Consider the following 22,188-nt stretch of genomic DNA (forward strand, 5'->3'; position numbering starts at 1 on the left):
ATGAAGATTACCATATTTCTTGTTTCATTTACAATGTCGAGCTCAAACGTTACAATATTTTCTATTGTATTTACCTATTGTCTTTATAAAAATGCAAGACATTCGTCACATATGAACTTAAATGACAGCGACCTGGCTTATCATGATGCAGTGGACCGCAGAATCCACAAGTCTGAGGGTCGACTCCTCTGAGGAATCTGAGTTTTTCTTCGTTCCCCGCACATGACATGACGATAGAAACATTGATCTTCTGCTACATTTTCAGTGTTTTGTAATGATCAATACTTGTAATTAGTACGTTTTCTTTTGTCAATTGAAAACGGATCTTGTACGATTCTAAAACTTCAGAGAGAGGGGGAGAGAGGGGGAGAGGAGACAGTGGGAGAAAGAAAGAAAGCATTTTCAGGTATCGAGGAAAAAATGTGTACGTTTTCGTAGAATAAATGCCTATGTATACACAGTAATTAACCTCAAATAAATCTAGGTCGCTGGGTCGTGATCCACCGGGGCCTTGCAAACCGAAAAGTTAACCTGTACATGTAAAACTGAAGTCTCTTGCAATTGATGTAACAATTTCAAACCACGAAATTGTAGTTTAGTCACACCTGGCCTTCATTAAAGATCTCTTATCCCTTTGTTTTTAAAATATCAGAAGTGTAGGATCCATTATCGTAGCAATGGCGAAAAATTCCCACGATTTTGTCAGAGATCTGGAAGAATCGTGGCGGGGAATTTGGGCTGTTCATAGTGTTCAGAAGTCAGCACAAATAGATGTTAAGGAGAGTTTCTGATCATTATGCTATTGTTTAAATTTCGTAACTGAGAACTACCACGTTTACAAGGATGTGTTGGACTTTTTCTAATTTGGTTTGTACTGTGTTACGACTTCTTTTCTTTGTTCTTTTCTTTTTTTCCTTTGAAGAATTTTTTCTTTAATGCATCTGAGGTATCAAAAATTTCTGGATGAGATTTCAGACCATTTTGGCAAATTGAAAAAAGACAATCTATTTCCTTTAGGTGGAAATTTCAGTCTTTTTTTTTCTCATTCCATCAAACAGCTTCAACCCCCTTTCAAGTTTTTCTTAAAATTGGAACGTTTTACATGTAAAAATAAGCTTTTGAAGTCTTCACATGTTTAGGAACAATGTTATGTTGCTTTAGTGTTTTGATTCTTTGAAGCAATCTCGCTTTTTTGCTTCTCATGAAATTCTGCGTAACTATCAACGATTCAGTCTGGTATACCTGCCAGATGCTTTGAGTAGACTGCATGGTTGAAGTCTTAAATATTTCAGAAAATAATAGTCCTTATCTTAACTCAGCTTCAATACATTCTAACGTCAAAATCAAGTTTAATTGAAAACGCCCTGATGACGCCGTATGGAAAACAATCTGTTTGGGAATTTGTTTTCGTGAGGAAATACATATGTTTTTCTTCAAAACTGAGTCGTGTATTTTGCTCATTAAAATGAGCAACCAATCTGATTATTTCCTTGTACCACCATTCAAGCTATCCCACTAAATATTTTGACTGCCTAGCTAAGTCCCGCCTTTTCTGAATTTCCCGTGAGAAATTCGTTCTTTTGCAAAGTACCTCGTGGTTATCAACACATAGAATGGTGTTTACAGGTTACCATTAGCATATCTTTGTCCAGGAATGTTATTTTGAAAACTTCAGCAAAGAAGAGTTTTTCACCCCAGTCTCTCATCATTTTTCCAGTTTTTCTTAGCATGTGGGGAAGACATCGGAAATTACGATGTAGTGTATGGAACACAAGGGAAGGCTGATGGGAGGTTGGCAAGGCGCTGTGCTTTTAAAAAAACCAATAAACTGGTACAATAAATAAATTCATTCTTGATCTTGAATCTGCTTTTAAGTAAATAATCATTGCAGTGCCATGCTACATCACAGGAATGACTGATCAGGATTATCTGCCAACCTACAACCTTAGCTTTTTAGTAACAATGAAATTTAACATGTAAGAATTACAAGCTTGATGAAGATGATCTTCAGGGCTTGGGTCTTTGCTAAATTTTCTGACTCTGGAGTAATTTAACATTGTGTAGATTTTTGTGGTCGATTGAAACGGAAAAATTAGTTTTGAGTCGCAGACGAAAGCGGGAAACTTGAGCCGCTTTTCCGTAACAGTTACACATTTCTAGTTTAGAAGAAACGTGGGCTTTCTATCATTACAACAGAATTAACAAGACTGATCAGGATGCGCCAAAGGCAGCTTCATCAGAGTGATGGTTCATTAGAAGAAACATGGGCTTTCTATCATTACAACAGAATCGACAAGACTGATCAGGTTGCGCTAAAAGCAGCTTCGTCATCAGAGTGATGATCACCGCTCGCATCTTTTAAAGAACAGTTTTTGAGGATCCCTTTTTCCTGTCAAAGGCAATCAATTTTATTACAATGTGGGTTCTGTTCTATCCTATCCCATGATTTTTAGAAATTTTATGAATTTTATGTCTTAAAATGACAGGATAACGAGGAACAACGAAGGGCTTAAGATCTCAGTCACAAAATTTCTTCAGTTATGCTTTAGATATGGCTTCAGCGTTCCAGTACATCAGCATTATAAAACCTTCTTGGCTGTAAATCTTTTTTTATGTGTGGTCAGCCCAATCACAAACCAATCAAAATTGGGGCGAAACGCTCTGTTTGAAGGATACACATGAGGCCAATACTAGAGCAACCGTGAGCGAAGCTAAGATCGTCGACCATTTCAGCTATGCTCAATTAAGGTGTAATATGTTGAAGGGAATTCATGTTTAAAGAAACTCTCACGTAAAACCACGTCAATCGCTTAACTGCAAGAAAACCTTGTAGATTCTGCTCTGTGTTGCATTGACCTAAATAAAAATGTTATCGGCAACTAGATTTGATCTCGCTCAATGGCATATCATGGCGTAACGCTTTCAGCCGGCAAGCAGAGTTTTCAAAAGCGACTCTTTTTTTCGTAAGAGGCTTTTATCGAAACAATAGTACATATTCGTCCCTCCCGTTGAAATTCTAGTACTATTGTGTAAATAGCGGGAGAAAGCTTAAAAGGCTGGTTCAGGTCACTCATTGCTAATTTTTTGCAATCAGTTCCCAAATGGGTTTTTCTCAAAGTTTGATAGTCGCGTCGAGATCGAATTAAATTTTTTTTTCTATAATTAATTACTTACCTGACCTTTGACTAGTCTTGAGGAACCTAAAAACGCACTGTCATAAAGACTGAAATCAGACGAAACTAAGTAGTAGTGGAATCTTATCCTGTAAACACTAAGGATATTTCGCAGAATTTCCTCTCTTGTGTTAGGACTGTAAGAGAGATGTTCAGCACAAGCTGGTTCAATAGCGTATCCTTTTGCTCAATTCTGACTTTATTCTTTATAATTCAACGTTACACGTTCCGTTTTATGATCTACTTAACTTAAGGTGACAAAAAAAGCTGCATTTGTTAGCGAAGGACGTTCGCATCTGGATGTATTAATTCTGTGTGGGAATCAAGACTTGCTCCCGTTGTATAACAATCCGTGGGTACTAATTTCCCGTCAAACAATCATGCTGCTCATCCCCTAATACCTGATTAGATACGACATTGTTGTTTACAGAGTCACATTTGATTATTTTATGCCCGCTCCATTCCATTCCAATGACGAAAGAACGGTTTTCTTTGGTGAATAACTAGATATATATATATATATATAGATTTTGAGGGCAGAAAAGCTGCCCAACAGGAAACCACGATTATGTCAAGTTAATGGTGATGACAGTGCCTTCCGCTTTTTCGTTTTTTTCCGTGTCTTCATATTGATTGCAAATACACAACTTAGAAGATTGTCCTTCCAAAGAAGACTTCTTTTTCCGAGATCTCGTGACCTCGCAAATCAGTTATGGAGAAATTAAAGATGAACCCAGTTCATACCAAGCTGGTGTTCTCATCGTTATTTCTTTCTTTCTTTGCTTCACGGCACTGATTCACGTCGAGATCGAGCTTCACGCTCATCGACAAATGCTTCAAGACTTGAGTCAAACAAAAGAAGAAAAACTCGAACTGCAAAACACAACAGAGGACGAAAGAGACAAAATTCTTCGCACTGACTCAGATGAAAGTAGGTTTGACCAAATCTCTTTAATGGATACTCTTACTGAAGAAAACGAAAAAAGAAAAATGGCATCCAGCTCGTCTACCTGGGAGCGTCGATTTTCAATGGAGTTCACGCCCGGACTGAAAGGGTTTGAGCGCAAATTCAAATGCCCATATTTATAGCATAGTTAAAGCGTCAAGCCACAATACTCTAGAGAAATATTTAGTTATGCGATGATTATTAATTACAATAGGATATGGGTGTCCTATTGATTTATCGTTTTTTCTTGAGCTTCACCAAAAACGTTATGCAGTTATAAAAAACCGTGATTAGTTAAATTAGGTGGTATTTTGCAACTACTGTAACTGAAAATTCGTTGTGACTGTGCGCTCATGAATGCCTGAAGGGCATTACAACGTTCGCTCGTGCACAGACGTTTGACTGCTGTGTTCAATAAGCCAGTTTCTCACCTTTTTCTATCTCTTGGTTTTTTATTTAGCTGTTGCGCTGATCATCCAAAAACCCTCATCTTTTATCTGTCGCTTGATCCTACTCTTGTATCGCGAGAAATTTTCATTGCTCCATAAGAGCAAGTACTCTGCTTGAAGTTAGAAAATCAACCTTTAGTTCTTGTAGTAAAATAAGTACACGCAATAGAGGAACACCTTCAGATACCTACGTCATTGATCCTGATGGCAAAGAAGGCCACCTTTAAGTGTGTTCTGTGACATGACTGACAAGAGCAAAGTTGGCGTGATCACCATCAGTCACCACAGTGAGAGCAGAATCTATGTTGCTAAAAGCCAAAATACGTAGATGGTTCATCTAGAGTCATCACCGCTAAGCTGGCAGCACTTACTCGAGTCTCGCAAAATTGTAAACAGTTGATCAAGTTTAAGCGCAATAATGATGTTGCATTCCTCCAATGGCGTTATGCCTGGTGAGTGTCACGTAATGGACTAGATGTGCTCATGCGGAGTGTTGCGCTTGTATTCCAGCGGGAAAAATGGAATTGTTAAGTTTCATCATATATAGCTGTGTTGGAACTGTTAGGAACCAATCAATTTTGTAACCCCACATTATTGAAAAACGTTCGCTTGCAAAGAATCATTCTTATTCTTTTTTATTTACATGTCTTCTTTTATTTAAGTAATAGGCCAAGGAAGTTTACAGGTGAGTTGAATAACTTCTGTTAAATCCCCTCAAAACGCTTCTTAATTTAGTGGTGCAAAAGAATGCTGTCACGGAATCTGGAAATACGCTTGCGTAGATATTCTGCTCGACAAGTTTAGGTTAGCGAGAGCGGAAGGGATTGGATGAGAAAAAAATGGACAGGTGTGATTGTCGAATAATTCATATGGCCTGGGGAAACACCAGAGCTGATTAAGAAAGAAATATTGCTTTATACTTTTGTGTTTTTCTGGGTAATACTGTTGACGTGGCGTCTCCATAAGGTAATGTTAACGTGTAATAAAACGAAAAAGGTTTCACCAGTAAAACAAAACCCTTGTTGTTTCAGATGTTGCTGTTTTGACTGAAAACTTTCATTAGCACGTTGCTCAACAATAACATGAGCAATCACCTATTGATGGACGTGGTGGTCTTATTTCAAAGTTCAAAGTTTAATTTCGTTTTATGGGTGGCTTTTGCAAATGCAATATCCCTGACATTTCACGCTTAATGGAAAAGCCCAGCACTCTTGTGAAAAGTAAAGAAATTGAATTTTTCAAGGTCTTATTCCCTTCGTCGCCAAAGCATGATATACTCTTCCCGTCTGATTGAAAAGTCTGGAGGTAACTAGAGAAATAAAGAAGTTCCAGAAGTAGGTTGGGACAATTCAATGCAGATTTTTCTTTCTTTTTTTCAGTAGAGTCTTTCTCAGAATTAGCCGAGTCAAAATCAAAACAAGATTGTTTCTAAAATTAATTCCTCACCTGACCTCTAACTCTTCATCAACAATCTAAAAACTTGTTGGCATGAAAACTGAAACCGGTCACATGCAGTTGAATCAATACTATAAAAGTTGAGGAAACAACAAAGGATCAGGCTGAAGGAATAGATGACCAAAACGCATTGCGTATTTTTATGAATCCCTTTTGATTACATAGGCCCAGGTTTATTTAGTTTTCATAAACAAAGACTTTACTCTCTTGCAACCTCGCCAAGGTAAAGAGTGTTATGGAGAAATCAGAGATGAGCCCAGCTCATTACAAGCTGGTGTTTTCATCGTTATTTCTCTTCGTTATTTGCTTCGCGGGACTGATTCACGTCGAGATCGAGCTTTACGCTCATCGTCAAATGCTTCAAGCCTTGAGTCAACCAAAAGAAGAGAAAGTCGAGCTGAAGAACACAGCAAACGACGAAAACACGAATGAGATGATCATGTTATTCCCTTACTCGCATAAAGGTTAGTTTATGCGCAAAACACTTAAAACGGTAGGACGATGCAGATCGTGAGTAACGTTAAAAAGTTGAAAAGTCTATCTTTAATTTAGAAAGTTTTCATTTAAAATTCGTTTAAACGTTCGTCTCTTCGTTCTTTCGTGAATACCTTTATATCTTAAAGCAAATGGCTGTCGACCCAAGCAGTTTTTGTTTTGTTTTTTTAACCTTCATTTCAAACAAAACAAAAAACTAATTTTTTATTAGTGAAAGTACTCGAATCGGTGTAAAGCAGCTAATGCCATTCTTTACGTCTTTCCTACCAGTGACATCCCTAACATGGCGCTCCCAAAGCTCTAGAAATTGGAGGTAACTTTTTAATTACCTTATACAAGTTAAGCATAGCATTTGGAATACTAGAAATAATCATCTAAACAGAGCAGACTTCAATACCATCAAAAACAGCATTTTTCGTTGTTTGTATGACCCTATTTTAGCCTTGGACTAAACTAAGGAAGGAAGGCTTCCAATCTATTATCTGTCATGATCAACATATAAGCCGTGAGAGAGGCTTGGGTACGGGAAAAGAAGCAGTTCCTGACTCTTTGTCAGCATCCATTGAAAGATAAATATTTGAAAAGTCAAATAAAGAAGTGGACTAATCTGAAGTCTAAGGCTCTAGAAATCCTGAATCGTTATTCCTTTTCTGGTAAGCACGTCGTGACTCCTTGAACAGAGGTCCTCAATGTGGTTAACCGATAGCCATCAAACGGCCTTAAACTTTAGCCGTTAGGCGTAAAAATTGACAAATTTTAACCGTAAGTTGTAAAAAAATTTAACCGTAAAAAATACGTCTGATAGAAACAATGAAAAGATGTTAACTGTTAGCCGTAAAATGGCCAAAACTTTAACCGTTAGCAGTAAAAGCCATCACCCCATTGACACCCTCTGAACAGGAAAAACAACGTCAATTCCACGTTACATCAGCCAATAATTTTCCTCAATAAAGATATTCAGAACACGGTTGCATCCAAACGACTGTGACATTGTCACAATTGCAATTGCAAACCCTAAGCTGACCGGGGTAGTTCTTGTGGAAACTGATAAAGCTTTGATTGAAAAAAATTAATGAAACGTGACCAGTGCAAGCTGATACCAAAAGGAAAAGGTCACTCAAGGGCAAGAACTCCATACCTACACGTAATGTCTCGCTGTGATTATAAATACATGCGTTGCAGTTTGAAGAAGCTATTTTCATGCTCGACAGATCTTACCACAGTTTCGCCTCCCGTTCCGTGTTATGGAGAAATCAAAGGCAAAGCCAGTTTCTAACTCTCTGGTGTTTTCATCGTTATTTCTCTCCGTTGTTTGCATCGCGGGACTGATTCACGTCGAGATCGAGCTTCACGCTCATCGACAAATGCTTCAGGTCTTGAATCAACCAAAAGAAGAGAAACTCGAGCTGAAGAACCTAGCAAATGACGAAAAGCCGACTGAAATGAATATTTTATATCCTTACCCAAATGAAGGTGGGTTTAAACTAAAAAAATCTCAAGAAGCGGTAGAACGGCTTATCACAGTTCAGTGTAAAATATACCTTTAATTAAGAATCACTCAGTGCAGATGCTGAGTAACTTTATGAAAGTCTATCTGCAATTTTGAAGGTTTTCATTTGAAATTCAGTCTGTATTTTCGTCTTATCTTTCTTTTGTGAATATCTCTGAATCGTCAATCAAGTAGCTCTCAACCCAAGAAAATTGTTATTGTTATTGTGATCTTCTTAGCTTTTAAAGGGAGAAAATTCTCATGACTTTAGAATCTCTCAAGACAAAGAAGGTCCGCTGACGAAACTCAAGAGGTCACGCAAAGTTCTTGATATTTAGAAGCATCGCTTTTGTCATCTTTTTACTGAAGTGCATATCATTCCTATTTCAAAGGATATAAAGCTGACAAATCATGACGTCAGCGAGTTAACGAAAATAATCTCTAGTTTCGGCTCACGTTCTGTCCCTATGTCGAGTCCACTGATTTCTGAAGCAGCTGCTGGAAATCGAGACTTCAAGAATAGGCAATTTTCGGGGCTTAAAATTATTTTATCTACAAAAGGTTCCGAAGTTTCCCGCGCTTTAAAGCAGAGATATTATGCATCTTAGAAGTGTCCTAATGAGATAAGTGGAACGTAGCCGAACTTATACTGTGATGTCTCTTGCAGAGCTTCAAACTCGTAATAAAAGGCAAGTGAAAAATACAGACGGGAGATCAAACGCCAGCGTAACCATCGATCGTGAAGCGATCAGAAAAGAAGTACGACTCGCTATCAAGAGCCAGGCCTGCAGTGTTAATTGTCCCAAGAGCATCAGGGGAAGACGGGGCAAACCTGGTCAAAGAGGCCCTCCAGGTAAACATGGACCACCCGGGCCACAAGGAGTAAAGGGACCTAAAGGAAACCAGGGCCCTCAGGGCATTCAAGGACCTCCCGGACCCATGGGCCCTCTTGGAGCTAAGGGCGAGCCTGGTCAATCAATCTCAGCGCCCTCTATTGTGACACCTCCCATGTCTATAGTTGTAAACGAAACTGGTACAGCGTCGTTTCATTGTGAGGTTGAAGGAAATCCACAGCCTAAAGTCACATGGCTGAGAGATAACTCCAGTCTTCTCGCGGATAAACGAATCGTGTCAACTGGTGGTGGCCTGGTTATCAATGACGTCACGTTAAAAGATGATGGAACCTACACCTGTGAAGCGAGAAATATTCTTGGGGTTATGACGTCATTGGCTAATTTGACTGTTCAAGGTAAGAAAAAACCATTCACACTCGACTCACAAAAATCCATCACGCAGTATATTTTTTGTGCTCTTCCGAAATAAACTGAGGTAGAGCATAAATAATATTTTTGCGTTTTGATGGAACAAGGCGACTTCAAGAGAAAGAAACAAAATGTTTAATTCTCAAGTTTTCTCTCTCCGATTTAAATCCACCTCTCGGTTTTTCATTTAGTTGGTGCATCAATCATTCAAAAACCCTCATCTGTTATCGTTGAAGAAGGACACAAAGTAAGTCTAGTCTGCCAAGCTACTGGTCAGCCGACACCAACGGTCACGTGGCGAAAAGCCGTCGGTCACATGTCCAACGAAAGATCAAGAGTTCTTAATGGCAGACTGGAAATAATCAATGTGAGTAAAACAGACGGTGGAGACTACATATGTTCGGCAAAGAACATTCTTAACGAGGACTCAGCCCATACACAAGTCATGGTGTTTGACCAACTCAGGTTTACACTACTCCCACCCCATCAACGTTCAGCCCCACCTTCAGAAAATGTGTTACTGACTTGCGAAGCACAAGGAGCAAGAGAAGTCGTGTGGCAGCGGACAGGCCAAGGTCTGCCCTCAGGTCATATCCTTTATTCAAATGGCTCCCTACTTCTAAAAAATGTTTCTGCCAACGATTCTGGATCCTACACTTGCATCGCAAGAGACTTTTATCGCTCTGTTACTGCAACTACTGTGCTTGAAATTCGAATACCAATCTCTTGTAGTGACATAAAAACACAGTATGGACTAACATCTTCAGGCACCTACATGATTGACCCTGATGGCAAAGGAGGCGTGACACCCTTCGATGTGTACTGTGACATGAGTAACAAAGGCAGAGAGGGCGTGACAGTTATCAGTCATGATAGTGAGAGAAGAACTCACGTTGGTCAAAAATCGGTCAGATGTGGCCCTCCCGGATGTTACAGAAAAGATGTGCGATACACTGGAGTCAGCACCGCTCAGCTGGCAGCACTCACACGGGTCTCACTGAACTGTGAACAGTTTATCAAGTTCGAGTGCAACAATGACGTAACTTTTATCGAGCAACTTCACGCGTGGTGGGTGTCACGTGATGGAAAAAGGATGAACTACTGGGGAGGAGCAACAGGCTCTGATAAGATGTGCGCATGCGGAGTAACAAATTCTTGTTCCAGTGGCAAAAAGTGTAATTGTTACAACGATCGTAATGACAGTGGCTGGAGAGAAGACAGCGGTCTGTTGACAGACAAGTCTGTTCTCCCCGTTACCCAAATCAGACTCGGAGACTTGGATGAATATCATGAAGAAGGATATCATACATTAGGAAAACTTAAGTGTTATGGTGTGGCATAAGACCACATTTTAACATATACAGTACAGCAGCTAACTACAGTGCAGCAGGAGGTACTGAACCTGGAAACAAAAAAATATTAATCTTTCTGAATTTTAGTCAAATTAGTTGTAAGTTAGGACTTTTAGAATTAAGAGATTTTGAAAACCTAACTTTTTTGTTCTTTAACTTGATAGAGTGATCATGATTTTTTTTTTTTTGCTAAGCTATTGGTCAGCCAATTACAACAGTCACGTGGCAGTCGGTCACATGTCAAAAGAAAGATCAAGAGCTCTAAATGGCAGATAGGAATAATCCATATGACTAAAACAGAAGGTTGAGACTACATATCATGTTCTGTAAACAACTTATTAAGCAAGTACTTTGCCATTGTGCAAGTCATGGAGCTGGAGCAACTCATGTTTACTCTACTTCCTCCAAAAACTTTTAGCAAACATTTCGGATGTTTTGATTGTGAATTTCCATGCACAAGGAGCAAGAGTAATCGTTTGGCAGAGGGTAGGGGGGGGTTCTCCCTTCAGATCGTATCCTTCTTCGAGACGGATTTTTGCTTCTTAAAACGTTTATCCCAACGACGCTTGATCCTACACTTATATCGCCAGAAATTCTCATCGCTCTATAAGAGTAAGTTCTGGGTTTCGATTTAGAAAATGACCCTTTAGCTATTGTAGTGAAATACGCACACGCAATAGAGGAATATCTTTAAAAATCTACGTGATTGTCCCTTACAGCAAAGGAGGCCACCCTTAAATGTGTTTTGTGACATGAATAACAAGAGCAGAGTTGGCGTGACCACCATCAGTCGCGACAGTCAGAATCTATGTTGATAAAAGTCACAATGCATAGATAGTTCATCTAGAGTCAGCACCGCTCAGCTGGCAGCACTCACTCGAGTCTCACAAAATTTTAGATAGTTTATCTGGTTTAAATGCCCATTTTCACGCTTGATGCAACGCGCGCCTCGACCCAATTTCTGTAACACGAAATTCCCAGATTACTGAAAACCTTCTAAAATCGTCTTTCTCTAAAGCCATCCTGGACATATAGTCAACTGTTTTATGGTAGATACATTCGCCGTTCGTCATTTTACAGCTTATAAACAGTATTTTGAATTTTGTCCGATAGAATCCGAAGGAAAATTCTTCTTAAGTGTCACGCTTGGATCTCTTTGTGCTCGGTGAACAAAGTTCGAATTTTTTGACTTTCTAGAAGCGCCTGAGGATTCGAAATAAAGGTATAATATTTTCCAATAAAAAATTGGTACTTTTCAAAGAGAAATATGGAAAAATATCAGACTGCCGGACGTAGTTATTCGAAGACCGTGTCCGGTAGTGTCCGGTGAAAATTTTCTCACTGTCACTCTTGGATCTATTCGCACTCTGTGTACAAGGTCGGCGAAACGGTCAACGTTCGAATTTTTCACTTTCTAGAAATTCTTAAGGATTTTAAATGAAGGTAGAATATTTTCCAACGAAAGATTGATATATTTTAAAGAGAAATATGGGATTATTTGAGGACCGTGTCCAGCCGTGTCATTGAAAAGTGTGTCAAGCGCTTGGATAGCTTCGTACTCTGTATATAGGGTTAGCGAAAAACGTTCAAATTTTAGGCTGCCTGGAAATGCTTGAGGATTGTAAATAAAGGTAGAACATTTTCGTATAAATACTTTTTGGATTTCGAAGAGAAATATGGAAAAATATCAGACTCCCGGACGTTTAATTATTTTAAGACCGTGTCCGGCTGCCGGACGTTTAGTCACTTCATTGCAGGAACGTCAGCGACACTGACAGTTTGCGTTATAATTCTTATTTGCTGCTTTGAATGAACAACAACCTCGACCACTCTTTCGAACGCAAGCTCCTCTCCACGGACAGGAAACTTCAACTGACCCTTGGGTCCTATTTAACAAGGATGGCAAACTTCAGAGGCGCTATTTAAACAAAAGCGGTGGTTCACAAGAAAAACAAACGACCGCGTTGCATCAAGGTTAGAAATGGGCCTTTAACCGCAATTATGATGTTGCATTCCTTCAATGGCGTTATGCCTGGTGGGCGTCACATGATGGAGCACGGATAACTACTGGGGTGGAGCTACAGGCTCTAACGAGATGTGCGCATGCGGAGTACCGAGCTCGTGTTCCAATGGAAAAAAAGTGTGATTGTTAAGTTCATCACATACAGCTACTGTATGAGAGTCCTTGAGAGTCCTGCCATGTATTACATCGCACCTAGACCCCAAGCAGTTTGCTATCTCTGGAAAGTCAACCCACCATGCTTTGGTGTATTTACTGCACATTATATTGGAAGCTATAGACCGAGGCGACTCGTGATTCTTCGCTGATTTCAAAAAAGGATTCGATCTCATAGGCCACCAGATTATGATTAAAAGAAATCTGCTCTCGATATACAACCTTGCTATCAGTGCTGGATTGCGGCATTCTTCGAAGGCAGGACACAAACTGTCAAATTAGCCTCCTCGTCATCGTCAGTTTTGAAATTAAACGGAGGCATCCTCGGGGGACAACATCATGGTTGATGACCTTTTTTGTGACTGGTAGCCCCGAGAAAAATATGTTGACGACGCGATAGCTATTGAGATTGTCCCTAGAAATGCCCTCTCATTACTTTAATAGCTACATAGTGTCTGACGTCTAGGAGTTTGCTTATGCTAATGATATGAAACTAAATCCAGCGAAATGCAAGGTGATGTCGGTTGACTTTCTCCACAATAATAGTTATCAGTGGTTGTCGGTTGCCTCAAGCGACCTCGTGTTAGAGCATGTCAGTTCTTTCAAGCTGCTCGGGGTTTACATGGCTGAAGATCTGACTTGGGCGGTACACTGTGACTTTAGAAAGCCAACCGAGGACTGTACGCGCTCAGGTCGCTCGGGCGCTGCGGTTCCTGCTTCAGATACGATTCTAGTCTACACATCTCCTGTAAGATCAATATTACAATACGCGTACGTTATGTTTTAAAACTTGCCGCTTTATTTGTCAGATGCTATCGAAAAAATGCAAAAGCGCGCCCCTCAAATTGTTTTTCCTACGTTATCATATAATGAAGCCCTAAAAGTGAGTGATTTACAATCACTTCAAACACAGAAGGATCATGGCGTGCAAAAGGTTTATTATCAGTCTTAAATCAGATAAAACTGTGTACAAGCTCGTTAGTAGTCGCATAGTAGGTACTCAATGTAATTACGCATGAAGACCTAAAGAACTGAAAAAACTCAAATATCCGTGGCACTTCGACCATCAGATTTAAGAACTTCATCTCATTCAAATACGCTTTATGCATTGCGCGTGCTAGTTTTGCCATTATTTTGCCATTATATGCTTGTTGGTTGCTAATACAATCAAATTTTCCTTGGCTATATATTTTGTGTTATTGCTTTTTTATTCTCTGCTGGCCAGACCTGTAATTCAGTTATTTACAATGTAAGAGGTCTTAGTAAACATAACATAACATAAAACGTAACTCTCCAGCTTATCTGGGAAATTTTTGTTTACAAAGAACCTTTCCTATTCTTCTTATTTACATTTCTTCGTCAATTAAGTGATGGGCTAAGGAAACTTCCAGGCGTGTTGAATAACTTCTCTTTAATCCCCTCATAACGCTTCTTAATTTAGTGGTGCAAAAGAAGGCTGTCGCGGAATCCGGTAACACGCTTGCATTGATGTTTAGATTGGCGAAAGCGGATGCGATTGGATGAACAAAAAATGGACAGATGTGATTGGCGAATAATTCATATGGTCTGGGGAAACACCAGAGCTGAGTAAGAAAGAAGTATTGCTTCATACTTTTGTGTTTTTCTGGGTTTTAACACTGTTAACATGACGTCTCCATAAAGTTATGTTAACGTACGATAAAATGAAAAGGGTTTCCCAATAAACAAAAACCTCGTAGTTTAAGATTTAGCTCTTTTGAGTAAAAACGTTGATTAGCACGCTGCACAACAATTACATTGATGAACGTGGCGGTCTAATTTCAAAGTTCAAAAAGTGGAATTTCGTTTCACGGGAAGCTTTTGAAAAAAGTAATGAAATTGGAATGTTTTAGGTCTTATTTTCTTCATTGGGACGCTTTTGCCGAAGCATGATGTCATAGACTCTTCCCACCTGGTTGAAAATTCTGGAGGTAACACATGAAATAACAAAGTTCCAGAAGCAGGTTGCGGGCTTTTCAGTGCAGATCTTGTTTTTCTTTTTCTCAATAGAGTCTTTCTTAGAATAAGCCGCGTCAAAAAAAAAAAAAAAACACGGTTTTTTATCAAATTAATTCCACACCTGACCTTTAACTCTTCATCAACAATCCAAAAACTTGTTGATATGAAAACTGAAACCAGTTACATGCAGTGGAATTAATACAATAAAAGCCGAGGAAACAATAAAGGATCAAACTGAAGGATTAGATGACCCTGAAATGCATTGCGTATTTATGCCTCCCTTGTAATTACATAGGCCCAGGTTTATATAGTTTTCGTAAAACAAAGACTTTGCTTTTTCACAACCTCGCCAAGGCAGACAGTGTTATGGAGAGATCAAAGATGACCCCAGTTGATAACAAGCTGGTGTTTTCATCCTTATTTCTCTTCGTTATTTGCTTCGCGGGACTGATTCATGTCGAGATCGAACTTTACGCTCATCGACAAATGCTTCAAGCCTTGAGTCAACCAAAAGAAGAGAAAGTCGAGCTGAGGAACACAGAAAACGGCGAAAAAACGAATGAGATGATCATGTTATTCCCTTACTCGCATAAAGGTGAGTTTAAGTGCAAAACACTTAGAACGGTAGAACGACCTCTAACTAAAATTGGTTGATGCAGATCCTGAGTAACGTTCAAAAAGTTGGGAAGTCCGATTTGTAATGTGAAAAGTTTTCATTTGAAATTCGTTTAAACGTTCGTCTCCTCGTTGTTTCTTGAATACCTCTATAGCTTAAAATAAAGAGCTGTCGACCCAAGCAATTGTGTTTTTTGTTTTTTTTAACGGTGTAAAGATTCACTAGGTCAGCCTCAACACATCAATCAACAATCAAAGAGTCACGTGCTACTTTACTCAGATGACGATTTGTCTGGTTCTGTTTCGTGTCGTTTCAGTTTGATTTCAAAACATGACATTCCATGTGCAAAAGCTGTTTTACGAATTGAAGTTATCTTTTGTCGTCTAATGGGTACTTTTATTGAAGTACAACCTAGAAATTTCATTTATTTTTCGCTCGAACGGCCCGGAATGGGGCTAATTCTTGATGGAATTCACAACAAGAATAAAATAAAGGAAGTTTCAGGGGAAAATTAATACGCTGGAGATTACAGCTTTGAAACAGTTAAAAATACTTTGAACAAAATCGTTTTTTAGAATAATTTTCACACGAGAAGATAAATAAAACCTTAAGAGACACACGGAAAAAAGTCAAGTATCACAACCAACAAATCGAATTATCGCCGTTATCGCAACTAATCTCTGGTTTGGGCTCAATTTCTGTCGTTTTGTCGAGTTCACTCATTTCTTAGACAGCCGCTGGAAATCGAGCCAACTTGAATTTGAGTTCGAAATGACCAGGCTTTCAAAATGAGGCCTTGTTCATGGTAATAAATATCCATTTCCGTATGAGGGCCTCGCACTTTTAAAACGGACTCTGAGTATTTTCCAAGTGGTCTAATAAGCTGAATGGAACTTCGCCGAACTAATTCTGTGAAGTTTCTTGCAGAACCAAAAATTCGTTACAAACGGCACGTGAAAGCTACAGACAGGAGATTGAACGGCAGTGTGACCATCGATCGTGAAGCGATCAGAAAAGAAGTACGACTTGTAATCAAGAGCCAGGCCTGCAGTGTTCATTGCCCCAAGAGCATCAGGGGAAGACGAGGCAGACCTGGTCAAAGGGGGCCCCCAGGTAAACATGGACCACCTGGGCCACGGGGAGTAAAGGGACCTAAAGGAAATAAGGGCCCCCAGGGCATTCAGGGACCTCCCGGACCTTTGGGCCCTCCTGGAGCTAGGGGCGAGCCTGGTCAATCAATCTCAGCTCCCTCTATTGTTACACCTCCAATGCCGATAGTGGTAAACGAAACTGGTACAGCGTCGTTTCAATGTGAGGTTGAAGGAAATCCACAGCCTAGAGTCACATGGCTGAGAGATAACTCCAGTCTTCTCGCGGACAAACGAGTCGTGCCAACTGCTGGTGGCCTGGTGATCAGTGGTGTCACGTTAAAAGATGATGGAACCTATACTTGTGAAGCGAGGAATATTCTTGGGGTTATGACGTCATTGGCTAGGTTGACTGTTCAAGGTAAGAAATAAAATATTCAGTTGTGACACACTCGACTCACAGAAATCCATCATTTTTGGACTGTTCTGATATAAATTGATGTGTAGCGTAAATCATATTTTTTGCGCTTTGATGGAACGAGGCAACATCAAGAGGAAGAAAGAGAATGTTTAGTTCGCAAGTTTTTTCACTCGGGTTTAAAATCAAGCCCGAGGGAAAAAATTATGATTATGATCAATACCCCGAGAGGATACTCAGAAAGTTTCCTCACCTTCTTTTACCTCTCGGTTTTTTATTCAGTTGGTGCATCAATCATTCAAAAACCCTCATCTGTTATCGTTGAAGAAGGACAGAAAGTGAGTCTGGTTTGCCAAGCTACTGGTCAACCGGCACCATCGGTCACGTGGCGAAAATCAGTCGGTCACATGACCAACGAAAGATCAAGAGTTCTTAATGGCAGATTAGAAATAACCAATGTGAGTAAAACAGACGCTGGAGACTACATATGTTCGGCAAAGAACATTCTTAACGAGGACTCAGCCCATACACAAGTCATGGTGTTTGAACAACTCAGGTTTGCACTACTCCCTCCCCATAGACGTTTAGCCAAACCTTTAGAAAATGTGTTACTGACTTGCAAAGCACAAGGAGCAAGAGAAGTCGTGTGGCAGCGGACAGGCCAAGGTCTGCCCTCAGGTCATATCCTTTATTCAAATGGCTCCCTACTTCTAAAAAGTTTATCTCCCAACGATGCTGGATCCTACACTTGCATCGCAAGAAACTTTCATCGCTCTGTAACTGCAACTACCGTGCTTGAATTTCTAAAACCAACTTCTTGTAGTGACATTAAAACATACAGTGGAGGAACATCCTCAGGTACCTATTTGATTGACCCTGATGGCAAAGGAGGCGTAACACCTTTCAATGTGTACTGTGACATGGGTGACAAAGGTGGAGTTGGCGTGACGGTCATTAGTCATGACAGTGAGAGTAGAACCTTTGTTGATCACAAATCAGGGGGATGTGGTGGTCCTGGATGTTACAGAAAAGATGTGCAATACACCGGAGTCAGTATTGCTCAACTAGCAGCACTAACTCGAGTCTCACAAAATTGCGAACAGTTCCTCAACTTTGAGTGTACAGCTGGTGTAGCGTTTTTCGAGGCTGGTTATGCTTGGTGGGTGTCACGCAGTGGAACACGAATGAACTATTGGGGAGGAGCTACAGGACATGTCAATAAATGCGCATGCGGAGTAACAAATTCTTGTTCCAGCGGTTACATGTGTAATTGTAGAGGCAGTTTCAGTGGCTGGAGAGAGGATGGGGGTCTGTTGACGGACAAGGCGGTTCTGCCTGTAACACAAATTAGACTTGGAGACTTAAATGGCTCGCACGAAAAAGGATATTATACATTGGGAAAACTGAAGTGTTATGGTGTAGCTTAACGTTACATTGCCCAAGTGGTACCGGCCTTGCATTTGAAAAGTATTGAAAACTTTCGTTGACTCTATAACATTACCGCAGATTTAAGTCGTATTTGACATTGTAAACTTTATTGTTGCGGTTGGTAGTTTAGATTCGGATAATCTTGAGCAATTACTAGTAAGAACAAACTTAAAAAGTAAGTGTAAAATTTCCACCAGTTTTGACATCCCTAACACGTAATCATCTACACCCCATCAGTGTTACCGGCGAAGAAAAATGATATATAAAAAGAAAGATAGACAGAAAACCAAACAACTAAAGTATGACATACCGAAACATAAAAATAAAAACAACATCAACAATAAGACTAATATCTAAAATCGACCTTCGGTTTCCGCAACATTTTTATCACTTTGTCGAGTTTAGACAAGAAGAAATGTCGACGAAAGGAATTTTTGTTTTAAGATTGAAATTGTTTGTGAATTTCGAGCTCAGCCGGATTAATCGTGTTGGTAGTCGTAGAAGGAAAATTATTTTTTATTATTCACGAATACGAGAAGTAAAGCGAAAAAAATCAGAATTTTCCGTGAATATTCTCAACCCGAGACAGTACGATTTCTGGAAAGCTCTTTTAAATAACCTGGAAAAACACCTCTCTGATGCCAGGATCAGCGTCTGGTGCGAGAATCTCGAATGATGCGTGGAAGAATTGTTTTCACAGGCCAAGGGAAGTATATACAAAATTTCTCCAAAATACTACGTCATGTTTTTCACTTTAAATGTCCCAGCTGTTTTTGCTGCCATCGTTACCATGGAACCCGCACGTCATACGCAGGCGCTCTGACTAGAATTAGTTGCTAGTAATCGATTTTCTTCGTTCAATCTTCGATCCTCGTGATAAATGTTGTGCAAATGTAGACGATTTTTCACCATGGTGCTTTTTCGTTTATAATTGTTTCTTCATGGGTTGCGGGAGTTCTTCGTCGGGCGCTGTGGTAAGGGTACAAACCAGAGTGAAATCATCTTTTCTCTAAGTTGCAATCGTACGAGTTACTGTTTTCCCTTAAATTGCTGTCACGCAGGTGACTAGATTTGTTTTAATTTCTCTTTTGAGGCTGATTTTTAGAACATCCAGTCGAGCATTGTCTCGCAGAATGCTTGATTCGACATGCTAAGCTGAAGTTGGCACCGTTTAATTAATCAGGAAGTAATGAAGACAAGCGTATACTTAACGTCCAGACATCGACACCAATTTTGTTGAACACCAATGCCTATAATAGAATTAGTCAAGTGAATTGTTTCTTCCTCCTCCCAAGTTATTCCTTAAATTTTCCCTTATTATAACCTTGTGGAGTTTTGAAAACTGTATACTTTGCTCCCTAACGATGCTTTAGCTAGAAATGGAAGCCATTGATCTGGAAAAGACATACTTGTCGTTTGAATTCTCACAACTATAGTGAAAAGATATAACGCAAGATTAGAAACTTCTGTAACGTAAACCGTATTATTATTTCTGGTTTGTTTACTATTAGATAACAACTCAGCAATCGACTGTGGTAACACCACAATACAGTGGAACTCAAACAGTAGGTTAGTATCGCCACTGTATGTATGTTAATTGTTGGGAAGCTTTCTGCCGAAGGGTAGATACGAGACTCTTTCTTGTGAAAAGTCTCAGCTCGTGGGCGAGATTGTAAAATAAGCTGGAATCAGAGGGTAACAGTACACTGTTACTGGCAAATGTTGACCACTGATGGTCATTGTGTGTGAAGAGAGCATGATTGAAGATGGCATGAAATATTAAGTAAAGTGGTGTTTTAACTTGTACGCCAGCTTACCTGCAACTTAGCAGAAAATTTTCCATTTTTTTTCTCAACATTTTGTCACATAATGCCTCTGTTGTGCTATGTAACAAATAACTAAATAAATGATATCTGACTGTGGAATTAACAGTTAACTTTGTTTTTCTGAAATCTCACCTCCATCATCAGAAAAATTGAGATATTTATCAAACAATGTCTCCCTCATAACAGTTTCTGATAAATTTCCTATTTCCAGTGCAATATCCCTCATCTTACCCACGACAAGCAGTCTATCCACAACAACGTGGACCACCACCAGCTTACTACAACCAGCGTTATCCTGGTCAGCCCGTTGGATATGGAACCCCTGGGGTCATTCAGCAACCTCAGACAGTTGTGGTCCAGGATAGAGACAGAGGTGGAGACCTCTTGGTTGGAATGGCAGCTGGAGCAGTAATGGCAAATGCTCTGCATGGACCTCATTACTATGGGCACGGGTCACATATCCATATCCACGATCATGACCACTTCCATAGTGGTGGGGATCACTTTCACGAGCACCATCACTATGGAGGCCCTGAGTATCATGAACATTATGGTGACAATGGTGGGTTTGATGGTGGTGGGGGGTTTGATGATGGTGGTGGGGGGTTTGATGATGGTGGTGGATTTGATGGCGGAGGTTTTGATGATGGAGGAGGATTTGATTAAAGAAGGGAACAGTGTTTTAGAGGAACATAGAGACAGCAAAAAAGCTGCAAGTAGATACTGGGATTTCTATATTAAGAGCCAATTAGGGACAAAATTCACTGTATATATTTCTAACAATATTTCCTGCAAAATTTTCTGAAACTAAGAACAATGGAGTGAAAATTGCACTTTTGTTAGCCATCTACCTTGCAGTTTTTGCTGTTTGCTTTGAAACTTAATGAAAACCCTGAGAGAAAAAGCTTGAAATTAGCCAAGGAATCAGCCTTGAATGAAAGATGACTCGCTTACTACACATGAAATGTACTGGTAATATTTGCCAATAAGCCATATGGTACAACCAGAACTGAGCTTATAACCTAGGTCATATGCCTCTGTTTCTACTGAAAGCATTTGAAAGCATGAGGTAGACTTTCAGAACAGCTCAGTATATGAAGACTATGAGGTCTTTTTATGGAGCAAAAATTGTTTCTGCTTTCTCAGGCTTCATTTAAGTTATTGTGTCAGTAAATTATTCTAAGTTCACTTTTTCCTACATATTTAGATCGAGCTTTAATGTGAGGTATTTTTGAAAGCTGTGATAACCTTACCAAGACATAAAAAATAATGAATTTATACAGTCATGTATCCCATTCAGCTTCACAAAAAATTCATTCTGTTGATATTGTTACATATAGCAGTAAAAGTATGTCTCACTGTAATTATTGTAAATGCATTTCCTCCCTGGCCAGAAGTTTGAGTGACAGTATTTAAACTGAGTACGTAACTTTTCGTAAATATGTGGAAAAATCAATGTATGAAAATTAAATTACATATCAGAACACATATTTGTAGGATGTTGATACTTCATAACTTCACAATGAATACAAATAGAATTTAATGGTGATTAGGGGTGTATTTTTTTGTTTAGTTGTTTAATAGATACTTTGTTATTACTATAGTGTACTATAGTTAATCTATGAAAAATTAAAGTTACCCTCTCAGATACAGACTGTTTTTTTTAAGTCACACATTTGTTTTTATTTGAATGAATGTATGTAGCTTGAATTGGCATGCAGAAGTAGTATGATGCTATTTAATCCCAACATTTTCTCCAAGCTTATTCAGTGATTGTTGATTATTATTTATTATTATTATGTAAAATTATCATACATATAACTATCAATTATATTGACTTGTGCAAATTTGTTGTGATCAATTCAAATATTCAAGACAGCATCAAAGAGCTTTCTAAATAGGGGTATCTTGTATGTAATCTACTGTTTGATCCTCTACATTTGATCATCTTCATTTGACCATCTTCATTTCCATGTCACTGGGCATAAACATCACATATCGACACATTTCCTACCCTACCTGTACGCAGGAAGTTTGT

The 22,188-nt window shown here is 39.3% G+C and overlaps 2 protein-coding genes across 2 annotated transcripts; both read left to right on the top strand.

Moving 5' to 3' along the window:
- Positions 1-6,444: 6,444 nt before the first annotated feature.
- On the top strand, positions 6,445-12,726 carry LOC131789116 (uncharacterized). Its single transcript, XM_066170064.1, has 5 exons — positions 6,445-6,487; positions 6,789-6,831; positions 7,730-7,991; positions 8,675-9,256; positions 9,461-12,726. The coding sequence occupies exons 3-5, from the start codon at positions 7,763-7,765 to the stop codon at positions 10,609-10,611; spliced, it is 1,962 nt and encodes a 653-aa protein (XP_066026161.1). The 5' UTR covers positions 6,445-6,487; positions 6,789-6,831; positions 7,730-7,762; the 3' UTR covers positions 10,612-12,726.
- A 2,294-nt stretch (positions 12,727-15,020) lies between these two features.
- LOC131789112 (uncharacterized) lies at positions 15,021-21,802 on the top strand. The gene is made up of 5 exons (XM_066169862.1): positions 15,021-15,369; positions 16,318-16,899; positions 17,179-19,298; positions 19,836-19,893; positions 20,362-21,802. The coding sequence occupies exons 1-3, from the start codon at positions 15,021-15,023 to the stop codon at positions 18,321-18,323; spliced, it is 2,076 nt and encodes a 691-aa protein (XP_066025959.1). The 3' UTR covers positions 18,324-19,298; positions 19,836-19,893; positions 20,362-21,802.
- The last annotated feature ends 386 nt before the right edge of the window (positions 21,803-22,188 follow it).

The sequence above is a fragment of the Pocillopora verrucosa genome, chromosome 7 (genome assembly GCF_036669915.1).
Source record: "Pocillopora verrucosa isolate sample1 chromosome 7, ASM3666991v2, whole genome shotgun sequence".
Taxonomy (NCBI): Eukaryota; Metazoa; Cnidaria; class Anthozoa; order Scleractinia; family Pocilloporidae; genus Pocillopora; species Pocillopora verrucosa.

Excerpts from the sequence above, each read along its gene's own strand:
- LOC131789116 (XM_066170064.1), top strand. The coding sequence starts at position 7,763 with ATGGAGAAATCAAAGGCAAAGCCAGTTTCTAACTCTCTGGTGTTTTCA. Across the intron at positions 7,992-8,674 it reads ATATCCTTACCCAAATGAAG|AGCTTCAAACTCGTAATAAA; the intron begins GTGGGTTTAAAC and ends TGTCTCTTGCAG. Across the intron at positions 9,257-9,460 it reads GGCTAATTTGACTGTTCAAG|TTGGTGCATCAATCATTCAA; the intron begins GTAAGAAAAAAC and ends TTTTTCATTTAG.
- LOC131789112 (XM_066169862.1), top strand. The coding sequence starts at position 15,021 with ATGACCCTGAAATGCATTGCGTATTTATGCCTCCCTTGTAATTACATA. Across the intron at positions 15,370-16,317 it reads ATTCCCTTACTCGCATAAAG|AACCAAAAATTCGTTACAAA; the intron begins GTGAGTTTAAGT and ends AGTTTCTTGCAG. Across the intron at positions 16,900-17,178 it reads GGCTAGGTTGACTGTTCAAG|TTGGTGCATCAATCATTCAA; the intron begins GTAAGAAATAAA and ends TTTTTTATTCAG.